The 13,874-nt window shown below is 36.5% G+C and overlaps 1 protein-coding gene across 3 annotated transcripts in view; it reads left to right on the top strand.

The window, feature by feature from the left end:
- LOC150081492 (glyoxylate reductase/hydroxypyruvate reductase-like) overlaps positions 1-13,874 on the top strand; it is a 240,693-nt gene that overhangs the window by 190,504 nt on the left and 36,315 nt on the right. For all 3 annotated transcript variants that reach the window (XM_090379326.1, XM_090379328.1, XM_090379327.1), the window contains one exon: positions 5,468-5,598. In XM_090379326.1, coding sequence (XP_090235452.1) covers positions 5,468-5,598 — 131 coding nt within the window. The remainder of the gene's footprint in view (positions 1-5,467; positions 5,599-13,874) is intronic.

Here is a 13,874-nt window from a genome sequence, read left to right on the forward strand (position 1 = left end):
TGTCCTCGCTTGCAGAATAAAGGCTAACTTGGAAAAATGTTACAAAAAATTGCAAAGAAGACACTCTCAGTAGTTAAGAATTTCCAGAGCTTGTCTTAGAGAATAAGAAAGCTTTTAACATTCAAGATTTACTATTCCACTTTACTTTCGTATAAGCTATTAACGATGATGTTGACTGCAGAATGGAATTTGCAGAAACATAAAAAAAGTGCAAAGAAAAGCCTGGAATAATTGATCACATTAAACAGGCAGAATGCACAATTTTGTTTATTGTATCTTAGGAATCCATTTCTAACAATGTCAGTGGTAGGTGCATCAGGAATAACTGTTTGGACCAGAATTTTGTCAGGAGGTGTTGCTGATCATCTCATTTTGTTTGCTGACACAGTCACACGTGAAAGCTACCTGGAAATGATAAAAAAAAAAAAAAAAAAAATGGCATAGTCTTAGTCCCAGCTATTGTATCCAGAGTTAATCTAAAAATAAATTTTTTCATACAGGATTCCCCTTATTAAGTTTTTTTGTCATACAAAGTCCTTGTGAGAAAAATATTCCTGGAAGATGGATCTCATGTTGGGATGCCATCAAAATGTTAATAAAATAAAATAATAAAATTATTTCATTATTTTATTTCATTCAAAATGAATGACTAACATGAGTTTTACTTACTTTTAAGTTGATAGTTAATCGTTAAATACCACATCAATATTTATATTGTATTTAAACTATTTTATATACAAAGTTCAAATAAATGTGTTTCCTGACTTTTAGCTTATCCTGAAAATCATCATGTAGTTAGCATTAACATATGATGCAAGAAAGCATGCTTATGCAGCATCAGCCAAAAAAAAAAAAAAAAAAAAACTGATTTCACCCCTCCGTTCGTTCCAAATACTTGTCCAACTCAGGCTTAAATTTATTTAGGCTATCAACTTCCACAACAAAAGATGGCAGTCTATTCCACCAATAAACTACCCACTGGCTAAAGGCAAGCTTCTGCACATCTATCCTACAACTGTCTTTCCTCAATTTGAATTTATGCCCTCGCAAGTGATTATTCTGAGCAAGAGGGAGAAATCTCATCAGCATTGAGCATGCTCAAACCATTCAAGGGTTTATACACCTCAATCAGATCACCTCACAGGAGCCTAGTCTCCAAGCACTAATCTGCAAAACTTAAGCCTTTCTTCGTAAGAGCAACCCTTTGTTCCATTCACTAATCTTTTTGCCCTTCTCTGTAGTCTTTCCAACAGCTCTACATCCTTCTTAAAATGAGGCCTCCAGACCTGTATACAGTACTCACGGTGTGGCCTGACCGTCTGCACTGCTAAGAAAACTTTGTATCTGTCTGCACAATTACCCCCAGGTTCTTTACATTCTCTACCACTGTCAGTGTAGTACCATAGAGTTGATACATTACTCTGTCGTTACTGCTTCCCATATGTAGTACATTACATTTGTCAATGTTAAGCTTCATTTGCCACCTCTCAGCCCATCTGCTCAACTTTTCTAGATCCTGTTGCAGCAGCAGCATACTGTCATTAGCATCGTTAACAACCCTGCCAATCTTCGTATCGTCTGCAAACTTAGACATTAAGCCTGATATACCATCATTATCATTTAAAAATACAGAAAACAATGGACCCAACACTGAACCCTGAGGGACTCCACTAATAACATTAGTCCACAAAAAGCAGTGTACATTGATTACCACTCTCTGTTTTCTCCAACTCATCCATCCCTTTATCCATAGCAGCAATTTGCTTCCAATGCCGCATTGCGCCAATTTGTGCAGCAGTCTTCCATGTGCAACAGTATCAAAAGCCTTTCTAAGATCCAAATATATGTTATCAAAGTTATTGCCTGCATCCAGTTGCTTTGTGACCATATCATAGTATCCAATCAAATTAGTCAGACAAGACTTCCCATTAACAAAACCATGCTGTATCCGAGCTATAACTAAAGTCTTGTCTAGATGATCCAGTGCCTCCATTAATTTCCCGTGACACAGAAGTTAAACTAACAGGTCTATAATTACTTGTGTCGCCCTTTAATCCTCCTTTGTGAATTGGGGTCACATTTGCACATCTCCAGTCCATGGGTACCTCCCCTGAGTCCAAGGAAGCTCTCATAATTATGGCTATGAGTTTGCTTACTTCCTTTGCTGCTTCCTTTAATATAAATGGACAGATACCATTCACCCCAGGTGCCTTTCTTATCTTCAACAATTTCTCCTCCACTTTCCTCTCAGTTATTACAAAACCATCTAGCTCATTGCCAGAGTTTAGTTCACATCTGGCATTCCCCTCACTGAATAACTCCTCATGTGTGAATGTAAATGCAAAATGCTCATTTAGTTTGTTAGCCACCTAAGCAGGATCATCAACTGTTGAACCATCTATATCCAGTGGACCAATCCGATTCATCCCCTTCCTTCTACAGTTTACATATGTAAAGAACTCTTTGCTGTTTTTCTTTGCATCGTTTGCCAAAGATTTCTCATAATCTACCTTTGCCTGGCTAACCTCCTTTGTGACTTGGTTACAGACTAGTATCTATCACAGGCTTCCATGTCACTCATTAATATATATGTATCCCATGCATTTTTCTTCTCTGCTAGATGTCTCATTAGTTCATCTGACATCCATTAAGCCTAAACCTTGAACAGTATTTCTTAGTTGGTATGTAAAGCTTAGTAGCTTCCAAGATTAATTCTTTGAATTCTTCCCATTTTGAATTTGCAGTTGGTAACATCATCAGTTAATCCCACCGTATAGAATTTAAATACTGTCTCAGACCTCCGTAGTCACCTTTACGAAAGCAAAAACACCTTCCTTTACCCCTAATGGTAGTTACCTCTTTGAGTAAATCCCACTTGAGCTCACTGTGATCACTGCCACCTAGTGGTTCCTTTATCCTCAGACTCTTAATGCATGAAGAATCACTACTGATAATCAGATCAAGAGAATTCCTCCCTTTACATTCTCCCAAATGTAAAGTTGCCTAGTTGTCTCCCGAACATGCTGATGTAGAAAACAATCATCCAATGAATCCACAAAAGCCTTGCTAGTGTGTAAGTGACCAACCCACAAATTCCAGTCAATATCTGGGAAATTAAAATCCCCCATTATAAGACTCTCTTATTTACTGGCCCGCTCTATTTCCATGTACAGTTTTTTATTATACTCATCAGAGTCATTAGGCCTATAACACACTCCTACTCTAAATTTTGATTTCCCAGTGCTTATGTCACACCAAACTGACTCGACACTGCACTGTCCAGCGATGTCGACTGGCTGTACCTCCTTGGATTTTATGAGTTTCTTAACTAATAGCATAACCCCTCTCTCTTCCTGTCCTGTCTATCCTTTCTGTACACGTTGTACTCTTCAAATTCCAGTTCTGCATTCCTTATATCTGTGTGACATCACGTCTCTGATATCCCAACAATATCTGCTTTTGATGTTTTGACCAACACCTCAAATTCATAAAATTTATGGCGCCTCCGTAGCCAGGTAGGAAGGAGCAGCAGTGCGTAGCACACGCTTCTTGATTAGACCGGGGTTCAAGCCTGTCACCACCAAATACGGAGGATGCGGAAAGGTCAGGGAATGACCACCACATATTCCCGGAGCAATATGGCCTTAGTTGCTAATGTTTCTAAAAACCAAATAACAAACAAACAAACATAAAATTTATTTACCAAACTCCTAGCATTGGTATACATGCACCTGTTCCTATTCTTAGCTATTCTAACACAACCCATGTGTTTACTTGTATTGCAATGACTCCCATCAGTCTCTGAAATCCCGTGCATCTTGTTTTCCAGGCTGCTGCTCATTCCAATAGAAGCAGTGCAAGAATCACTTTCAAATGCCGGCGGCTACTGTTAATCTATTAGTCCATGTATCCCTCCAACCTAGCAGTTTTCAGACCCACCTAACACTGCCTTGATAGCATCAGCAAATATTCTTGCACCCTTTCTATTTAAGTGTATCCCATCCCTGTAGAAGCAGTCTCTCCTGTTAACAAGCACAGACCAGGCTGAGAAAAATTCTACCCCTTGAGCCTTGCATAATCTCTTCAGGGCCGAATTGATCGACAAGGCTCTCATCATATACTCTCTCCTATCGTGTCTGGGTAGAATTGCAGACACTTTCAAATTCAATCCTAATCCACGGCTTTTTTTCGACATTGATTAAGTAATTCTGCTAGTCTCCTACTCTTAATATCATTAGTGCCAACATGTACAACAATATCACCTTTTGTGCCCTTAAAAGATGATATCTGCTCTACAACGTCATCAACCTTTGCCCCTGGCAGACATACCCTGGTCCTGTTCCAGGTATCCTTTTTACACATGTTCCCTCTTTCCCTGACAATAGAGTCACCGACAACTACTGGTTCCTGTGGGACCAGCGCATTCTGCCTTGGGGGTTGCCGCTGTGTTGCATGATGTTCAAGTGCAAGCTCTGGCGTTGATGTGGGCAACTGAGAGCTTGATGGACCCCTCAATTTAGATCCTTCAAGGGCATCCACCCTGTCCTTCAAGCTCTCATATAGGTCCATAACAATGCTGAGTTATCGCTTGATTTCCTCACGCTCTTAGTTATCAAGTTTTACACTGATGGTGCCTGTTTACCCACCAATGAAGATTCATTAATTTCTATCAGCAGCTGTTTAGGTAGTGGCATGCATTACAAATAAATAGTAGCATAGGGAACAAAGCTGTTTATTAGAAATATAAGGCCAGAGAAACTCATGATGACTCGCTTATCAACACTGAGTGATATATTTGTAGTAAACTTAGTTTTAACTCAACCACATGTGAGATTTTTACCATTTTGTGTATATGACATTTGTTAGTGCATTTGCATTATTACTACATAGTTGATTTTTTTTTTCAAATTGAAGTTTGTACATTGACCTCATATTGTGAACCCCTTCACAATGGATTGCCCTCCTTATACTTCAAATAAGTAACACTTCCCATTAGAGAAGAGTACTGTTACTTATTTTCAGTTGAGTACCACCACTCAGACAACACTATTTTGAAGCTATTTGGCTTCTCATCAGTGAGCAGGTAGGTATCGAGAGGTGTAAGGGGTGACAACCCAGTTGTGACTTATTTACACAGTATGAGAGATGCTAAAAGGTTTACTTCTTAGACTTGTAATGTTTTAGGGCAGAAAGCCTCAAACTATGTAAAATTCAAACTCTGACATTAGTTAGTGTATTTGCGTCATTACTACATAGTTGAATTTTTTTAGACAAACTGAAGTTTGTGCATTGGCATCATTATTGTAACACCTCATATTAATTTACTCTCATATTCACATCTTTAGACTTGGCACCATGCAATCTTTTATCTTGCAAAATATACATTTTTTGTCAAATAGAGAATAAAACTAAGATTATATATATTATTGAACTGTTAAATACATTTTGTTTCTTTGGTGTCTTTCAGAGGTGATGTTGTTGATCATAATGCACTCTATGAGGTCCTAAAAGCAGGGAAAATTCGTGCAGCAGGTCTAGATGCCATGACTCCCGAACCTCTTCCCCTAGATCATGACTTGTTAAAACTGCCAAACTGTGGTAAGCAAATGCAGATTAACACTTAACTAACCTCATTACTAGAAAAAAATAAATTATTAATAAGTTATTATAATATTAAATTATGACACCTCACACCACATACATATACAGTCGAACTTCCCTATAACGAATTCGATAAATCCAGCGAAAAAATTCGTTATAGAGAAATTTCATTATACAGAGAATATCTTTTTTATTAAAAATTGTTATTTAATTAGAAAATGAAAATGAATCTACATTTATTTTTAATGTATTTTATTTCAAAAACACTTATTTAAATTACGTTTACACAATTTTTGCTGGTAAGTATCACAAATTAAAAAATGTCTGCTTCTCAAAGAAAACCTCACATTTGTTTAGAGCATTAAAAACATTATCAGGAATGTTTTCACAAAACTGTAGACCCATACGAACCGTTTTAAAAGCGTTAATCATTTCTTCGTGAGTTGGCTTTTCTACATGTTCTGATGCGTCTTCAGCATCATCGTTAATTTTTTCATGATCATGGTCATGTCTAACACTGTTTTCATCTTCATTTGGATGTTCTGTTGTAGTCAGACCTTGATCTACATAAACATAACTATCCAGTGTTATTTCATTTTCAATGTTTCCAGACGATTCTAATAATGTCCAAAAGTTTTTCAGTTGTGAAAGGGACAATTCATCTTGTTCATCCAGTTGTTGTTCGACTTCTGTATTCAATGCAAATCCCACTTTCAAAAAACAATTTTGAATAGTGTATTCAGTGACATCGTTTGTCCAAACTTTTGCCAGTTCAGAGATGCAATCTCTAAGGTTAATTGTAACCTCCAAGTTTCTATTTTCTGATAATGCATTGACAATCTTCATTATTATTCTCTTTCGATAATGAAATTTAAAATTTTTAATAATGCCTTGGTCCATTGGCTGGAGTTTTGACGTTATGTTTGGTGGTAAAAACAACGTCACACTTTTAAGTTTGGCAGAAATACTGCAGGATGTGCCGGACAGTTGTCAGTTACCAACACGATTTCCCTTTTTTCTTTTGTTATATGCCTGTCTAGTTTTAATATCCAGTCTTCAAAGATATCACTTGTCATCCATGCTTTTTTATTAAAGGTGCAGTCAACTTCCAAAGATTTTGTGCCTCTAAAACATCTTGGGTTTTTTGATTTTCCGATGACTAAAAGTCTTAATTTTTCACTTCCTTCATATTTGCCCCAACTAGCACAGTGATTGTTTCTTTGCTTTGTTTCCGCCAAAACATTTATCATCCTTAAAAGCAAGTGTTCTATTCGGTAAACATTTAAAGAATAAACCCGTTTTGTCAGTATTAAAAACATCCTTAGGTTCATATTCTTCCAAAATCTTCTTTAAGGTATTGTTCCTCCAACTGTTGCAATCTTCTTCGCTTACATTAACACTTTCTCCACAAATAACCTTTTCCAAAATTCTGTGGCGCTTCTTAAATTTATCTAGTCACCCAGTGCTCGCATTAAATTCTGTATGTCCAAGGGACTGTGCAAATTTCAGAGCTTGTTGCTTAATTATTGGACCCAATATTGGTATATTCTTTTCACGTATCATTTGCACCCATTTTAGAACAGCTTTATCAACATCTTCGTATATACACAACTTAATTCGCTTCTTGTCTGCTCCTCCTTCAATTGCATTTAAAATTGATTCTTGATTTTTTAAAATCATAGATAAGTTGCTTGCAGGTATGCCATATTTCTCCGCAACATCCTTTTTCTTAAAACCCTGGTCAATATCATGAAGAATCTTTACTTTATCATTAATACTTAAAACACTTTCTCTTCGACATTGTTTCCGCAATTGTAAAAATTACCTGACTGCAGCTCTTGCCGATACACACTGCAAACTTCTTGCGCTGGCCATATAGTGAATTGTTAGTACCGCCTACTCAATGACATTCACTTGCCAATTCAACAGTATCGTGTGACCTTTCCTATCAATCACTTTGAAGAAATATACGACTTTGTGAATTTCTTTTATTCTGCTTTCATTTATATATGCACAAAAGAAAATTTATGGTTAATGCATGCTGTATGTTACTTTTCAGAAAAAAAAAAAATAAAAAAAAAAAAATACAAGAGCATATAGCCTATGTGATCGATGCAAATTGTTCTAAAAGAACAAAATAAAAAAAATAATAAAAAAATTCATGAAACCATCTACTGGAAGTCCAGTTAGATGAGAATGGACATATCATATAATGATTGACAGGAAGGTCACATGGTACAGTTGAGGTGAGAAGCGAATGTCACTCAGTAAGCGTTACTAAAATCTGACTATGGTAGCATTCTGTGTATTGCCGCTGCAGCATGCTAAAGGTTTACAGCAGCGAATTTCGTTTTCCCTTGAGCCAACATCAATTTACAAATCTACCCTATTTATTGTAAAGTTTATGACCACTTTTAAGAAACCCATTTGGTTTTATAACTGTAACAAAAATGAAACAAAGACCATCCTACGGGCATCAGTGGCCACAAGTATTCACTAAAAGGATGATTAATTCCAGATGTTAGTGCGCAATTCGGAGGGAAGGGGGCCATATATCTGAGCGGCTGTTTAGCAGTAAATGCTTGAAAATCTTCAAAAATTCTTTTACTAATTTTTTTAAAAATTCGTTATAGAGAGAGAGAGAGACTAACGCTTCGCTATATGAGGTTAATTTTACATGTAATTTCGTTTCAAGGTGCAATGTTTTGCAAAAAAATTCGTAATATAGAGAAATTCACTAAATAGAAGTTCGTAATAGAGAAGTTCCACTGTATATATTTTTATGGTTTATTATTACTAAATGTAGCTGTAATTTAAATTCCCTACAATAGCTATGATCAATATTCTATACTAACTTAAATGAATAAATTTTCTGTTAACTTAAGTAAATTTTCCAGGATGACCATATAGGGTCAATGGAGTTTGCAAGATAAAGAATACAAGAACATCAACCTCTGATGCCAAGTATTCTGTAACCAAGTGACTTTTCTGCAGTTTGAATAGTTCTAATTTATTTCAATTATCTTCCCCTTTTCACTTACTTGTAAGTAGTTCTGTACTTGAAAAGTCCCAAGTATGAACTCAAGATGAAGGAAATTCATCTTTCTTTTTTCTTAATATATTTTTCTTAACATTACTAATCCAACTAACCCTTTCTACTGGTTGACCACCTAGCAGCAGTACTCCTGCCTCTGTGGCAGTAGAAGTAACTTGGGAGGTAGAGACCACCAGGGCCAAAAGGAGCTAACATTGACTCTCAAAGCTTTCAACCACTTCAGCCTACAAGCTGAAATCATGACTGTGAAACTTCTCATCAGAAAAGAATGAGAAAAAACATAAGAGCAAGAAGCACTCCCAGCTTTTCTCATTCATCTACTTACTGTCAAATCAGTCAATGAGTAAGTTTTCTCCATTTCTCATTCAGAAATGCATAGAAAATGCTGCTCATCCATTCAAAATGGTTGAGAGAGAGAGAGAGAGAGAGAGAGAGAGAGAGAGAGATTGATTGATTGATTACAATATACAGTAGAATGTTGATAACCTGAACTAGTTCAGACTTCCGATTTGTTCGGATTTTCAAACTTATTAAAAATACTGTTCTGGAGACCAAAAAAAAAAAAAAGGTTTAGTAAGTTTAGAAATAAAAACGCAAAGTTGTAATTATGTATTTTTATTCATAGATAACAAAACAAATGGAACTTTCAGCCACAATAACACATATCTATAGGCTTTAACGAAAATTATTATTTCTTGCTGCACCATTTTTGAACTTCGTTTCTTTGCTGCCAGATCTCTGACTCTTTTCAGCAAGAGTAGTTGAGTTGCACAGGATTCAGTTTGTTGTTCGTACCTAGCTCTTATGGGTAGCACAGTTGGTAGAATTACCATTCTCCCAACCCTGGGTGGAAAGGACCTGAGTTCGAGTCCCGTTGATGATGTGAAGAATTTTTATGGGCCTTTTTCACAGTGTGGCTGAGTTAGTCGGTCTCAGGCAAAGGCGCCATAGTTTTTTTTTTTTTTACCCCAGAAACTCAGGTTTTTCTTCCAGCAAAGCAGAAAATCGACCAGAGAACACACAATTTACAGACAATATACTCTGAGCAATATAGTCTTAGTTGCTGATGCTCCCAAATTCCAACTACAACAACAAACAGCATCTTCGAGGGAGATGGGTCATTAGCTGTTCTCAATGGTTTTTTTTTTTTTTTTGCACCATTATCAGAATCAAGTTTTAATAACTTTAAATTTTTTTCCCTTGTTGTTTATAATTTCTGTTATGGTTGACTTTCCAACCTAAAATTTTGCTAACGAAGACCCGCTTTCATCCTTTGAAAGGCTATTTAAAATCTGAATCTTCGATATAATTGTTAAAAATGTTTGCTTCCTTTTAAAGCCGACCGGGCTAGCCAGGTAGGTAAAGTGCCTGCCTGGCAACCCAAAGGTCGCGGGTTCAATTCCCGCCTTGGGCTTGGATCACAGTAAAATGCAAAAAAAAAAAAAAAAAACTTTGGGAGGTGCATTATGGCCATAGAAGCTGATGCGCCAACAACTAACAAGGGGGAAAAAAAAAAAAAAAAAAGCAAGCTTCCTTTTAAAATATGAAGAAGACCACCATAACTACAGTATGGTACAATAAAACTCTGTAAATGTTCAGAATCTCTTCATTCCTATATCGAACGTTCTTAAACTCTTTACTCTGTATCTCACATGCGCGTATTGTGTTACAATACCTGCATGCCCTGTTCTTTGTTATTGATTGATGCTTATCTTTTTTTACTGTTTTAGATTTTACAACCCTCCCCAAAATGAATGTCAGTGAACAGAAATATCAGATTATATAAGTGTCATGTTTTGTTAGTACTGTATGTATATTAATTAATTATTTCATTTAATTTTATTAATTGGTAAGGTAAAATAAAAGTATAAATTTGTGTTTTATATCTTCATTTTTATAGCCTGTGGATCATATTCCTCCGATTTTTGCTTATTACAATTGCCGTTTATTAGAATCGAAATTCAATTTGAAAACGTGATCACAATAACCGGTGCTTACTGTAATTATTTTATGCCACTAGCATAAAAAAATAATAAATACTGACTCATTCGGATTAATGCTATTCAGATTTTCGACACTCTACTGTACTTTTGGTAGAATTACCACCAGAGTCACCTCAGCTATGCTGAACACATTGAAAGGAGAACACAGCAGAATGGGACTTGGTGAACATGACAGAAGAAAGAGGACAAAAATTAAAAGACCAGAAAGTCATTCAAGCAAAGAGAATTTTGATAAGAAAGGATGGTGAATTAGTTCTCACATGAAACATCATATTTACTTTTAGTGTACCGAATCTCCTGAATAATGTTAAAGCAGGTTACTTGAACTGCCATATATGCCCATGCATTTCTAATCCTGTAAGTTGCTGCTAGTGCCAAACTTTTAGCTATTCACAAACCACCTGTTGAGGGATTTCAATATGCCCAAAAGGTCATACACAGACCATGAGGCACAATCTCTTAAATGTCCAAATTGTAAAGGGGATCACCCAGTTTATTCTAAAGATTGTGAATTATGGAAACTAGGGAAAAAGATTTAAAAAAAATACAGAGCTGAGCAAAAAAGTAACATTTCAAGAGGCAAGAAAGCAAATCCTGCAGGATAAGTTAAGAAGTACTTATGCAGCGGCCACAAAAAAGTATCAGTTAGTTGAATTCAAACAGACACACCAATCTTCATAAATATTTAACTTGAAGAATGGCCCAGTCTCTACTGGCTGCATCACAACTGATCAGTAAGCTACCCAAACAAACAGTAAGCCAAACAAACTACTTCAGTCACAAATCTGACAATCACCACTTCAGCTACACATGGGAGTACAAAACAGAAAAGATCAGACTCTGGGGGAACATAGTATCCCATCAAATTGGTTTTGTCTGACCAATTTTATTTGATACTTAGATGTGGTCACAAAGGAACTGGATGCAAAAAATAGTTTTGATATAATATACTTGGATTTCAGGAAAGCTTTTGATACTGTTGCACATGGAAGAATACTGTACAAATTGGAGCAGCAATGCATTAAGGGCAAGTTGCTACAATGATAAAAGGATGATTGAGTGGGAGAAGACAGAGAGTGGTGGATACTGCTCTACGTGGACTAATGTTATTAGTGGTGTCCCTCAGGGTTTGGTGTTGGGCCCATTGTTGTTTTGTATATTTATCAATGATATAGATGAAGGTATATCAAGCTTAATGTCAAAGTTTGCAGATGATACAAAGGTTGTCAGGGTTGATAATAACAGTATGCTGCTGCTACAGGAACTGCAAAAGTTAGGTAGATGGGCTGAGAAGTGGCAACTGAAGTTTAACATTGACAAATGCAAAGTACAAGGTACTGCATATGGGTAGTAGTAACCCCAGAGAAATGTACCAATTATGTGGTGTTACACTCAAGGTAGTTGGTGAATGAAAGAGACCTTGGGGTAATTGTGCAGTCAGATATGAAGTTTTCTGATCAGCGCAGACAGGCTGCTAGAGTAGGTCATGGGGTCTCTTCAATGATATACATGAATTTTGCGAGCAGGGATAAGGAGGTGATTATCCCCTTGTATAAGGCAATGGTCAGGCCACACCTTGAGTACTGCATACAGGTCTGGAAGGATGTAGAGTTGCTAGAACGAGTACAGAGAAGGGCAACAAGACTGGTGAAGAAAATAAAGAGGTGCTCTTATGAAGAAAGGCTTAAATTCTGTAAATTGCAGCTTCTGGGGGCTAGGCACCTGCGAGGTGATCTGATTGAGGTATATAAGGCCTTGAATGGATTGAGCAGGAATAATGCTGATGGGATTCTTCCTCTTGCTCAGATTATAAGCCTGTGGTGGCATAGATTCAAATTGAGGAAAGACAGTTGCAGAATATATGTGTGGAAGTTTGCCTTTAGCCAGTGGGTAGTTGATTGCTGGAACAGACGTCCATCTGTTGCTGTGGACGTTGATAGCTTAAATAAATTTAAGGCTGAACTAGACAAACATTTGGAGTGACTGGATGGGTGAAATGGGAAGGGTTTTTTTTTTTTTTTTGGCTGGTGCTATATAATCTTCCTTTCTTGCATCATGTGCCTCTACTAATGCTAATGCTAAAACAAGCTCGTAAAGCAGATATGGTCATCAATGAAAACAGCAACCAAGTTGAACCAGTCTTAGATTTATAATCCAAGCTGAAGAAGAAATGGATATGGGATGCCCAATATTTTCCAAAAAACATAAGTCAAAAACTGACTGACACAAGCAGACACTTTAAAAAACAGACATTCTCTAATTCCAAAGCCAAGTAATGCACAGTGTCAGTCAATGGAATTGAGGTATACATAGCAATGCTGATGATATACGTGACTCAATTAACTGTTACAATCTGTAGGAATTTGTTTGCAAGAAATAAATTTAACCCCTCAAGTCTCCATTAAACATTATACACTCTACCAAAGAGCCAGTTATTCACAAAATGTTGTTACCATCTTACTAAACTCAAGAATCCCCTCATGATCTGTCCCTCTACAGACTTCTTAGAAGTTGTTGATGTCTGCATTGCAGTTGGAATCACACTGACCATAGTTTCTATATATTATCACCAAACTGCTCATATAACCTAACAAAACTCGAGGAACTTGTTATGCAGCTACCAACTCTGTTCTGTTTATTTAGGGGATTTCAATGGGCACCATTCATCATGGGGCATCTCTCCAAATGGATAAAGAGGATAACTGATAAAATCACTATTAAGTAAACACAGTTTTACTTTACTAAATACAGGTTCTTCCACTTAAGTTCGCTTCTCTATAGGATCAACTTCAGCAATGAACCTGTCAGTCGGCATCCCCACTCCAATTCTAAATAGTGATTGGTCAGTATTAGAAAGTCCTCCTAAAAGTGACCATTATCCAGTAATCTGTAAAATACAAACAATGGCTGTATTAACTTAAATAAAATTAAAATATTTCAAGGCAGATGATTAAATAAAATTCATATATTTCCTTTGATGATGAAATTGTTCAACACCAACCCGTTAATGTTACTGAGCATATTACCAAACAGATACTAGCTGCAGCACAAGCATCTATACCAGAGTCAACTGTTGGAAAATGCAAGCATGTTAATCATTGGTAGAAGAGTGCTTGTGATATTGCAAAAAAAGAAAAGAATAAAGCCTGGAATTTATTTAAAAATATTCTACCACTATCAGTCTCATTCAGTATAAGAAGCTCAAAGCAAAAGCT

Source organism: Mastigoproctus giganteus, chromosome 8, assembly GCF_048544385.1.
Source record: "Mastigoproctus giganteus isolate SK-2022 chromosome 8, ASM4854438v1, whole genome shotgun sequence".
Lineage (NCBI taxonomy): Eukaryota > Metazoa > Arthropoda > Arachnida > Uropygi > Thelyphonidae > Mastigoproctus > Mastigoproctus giganteus.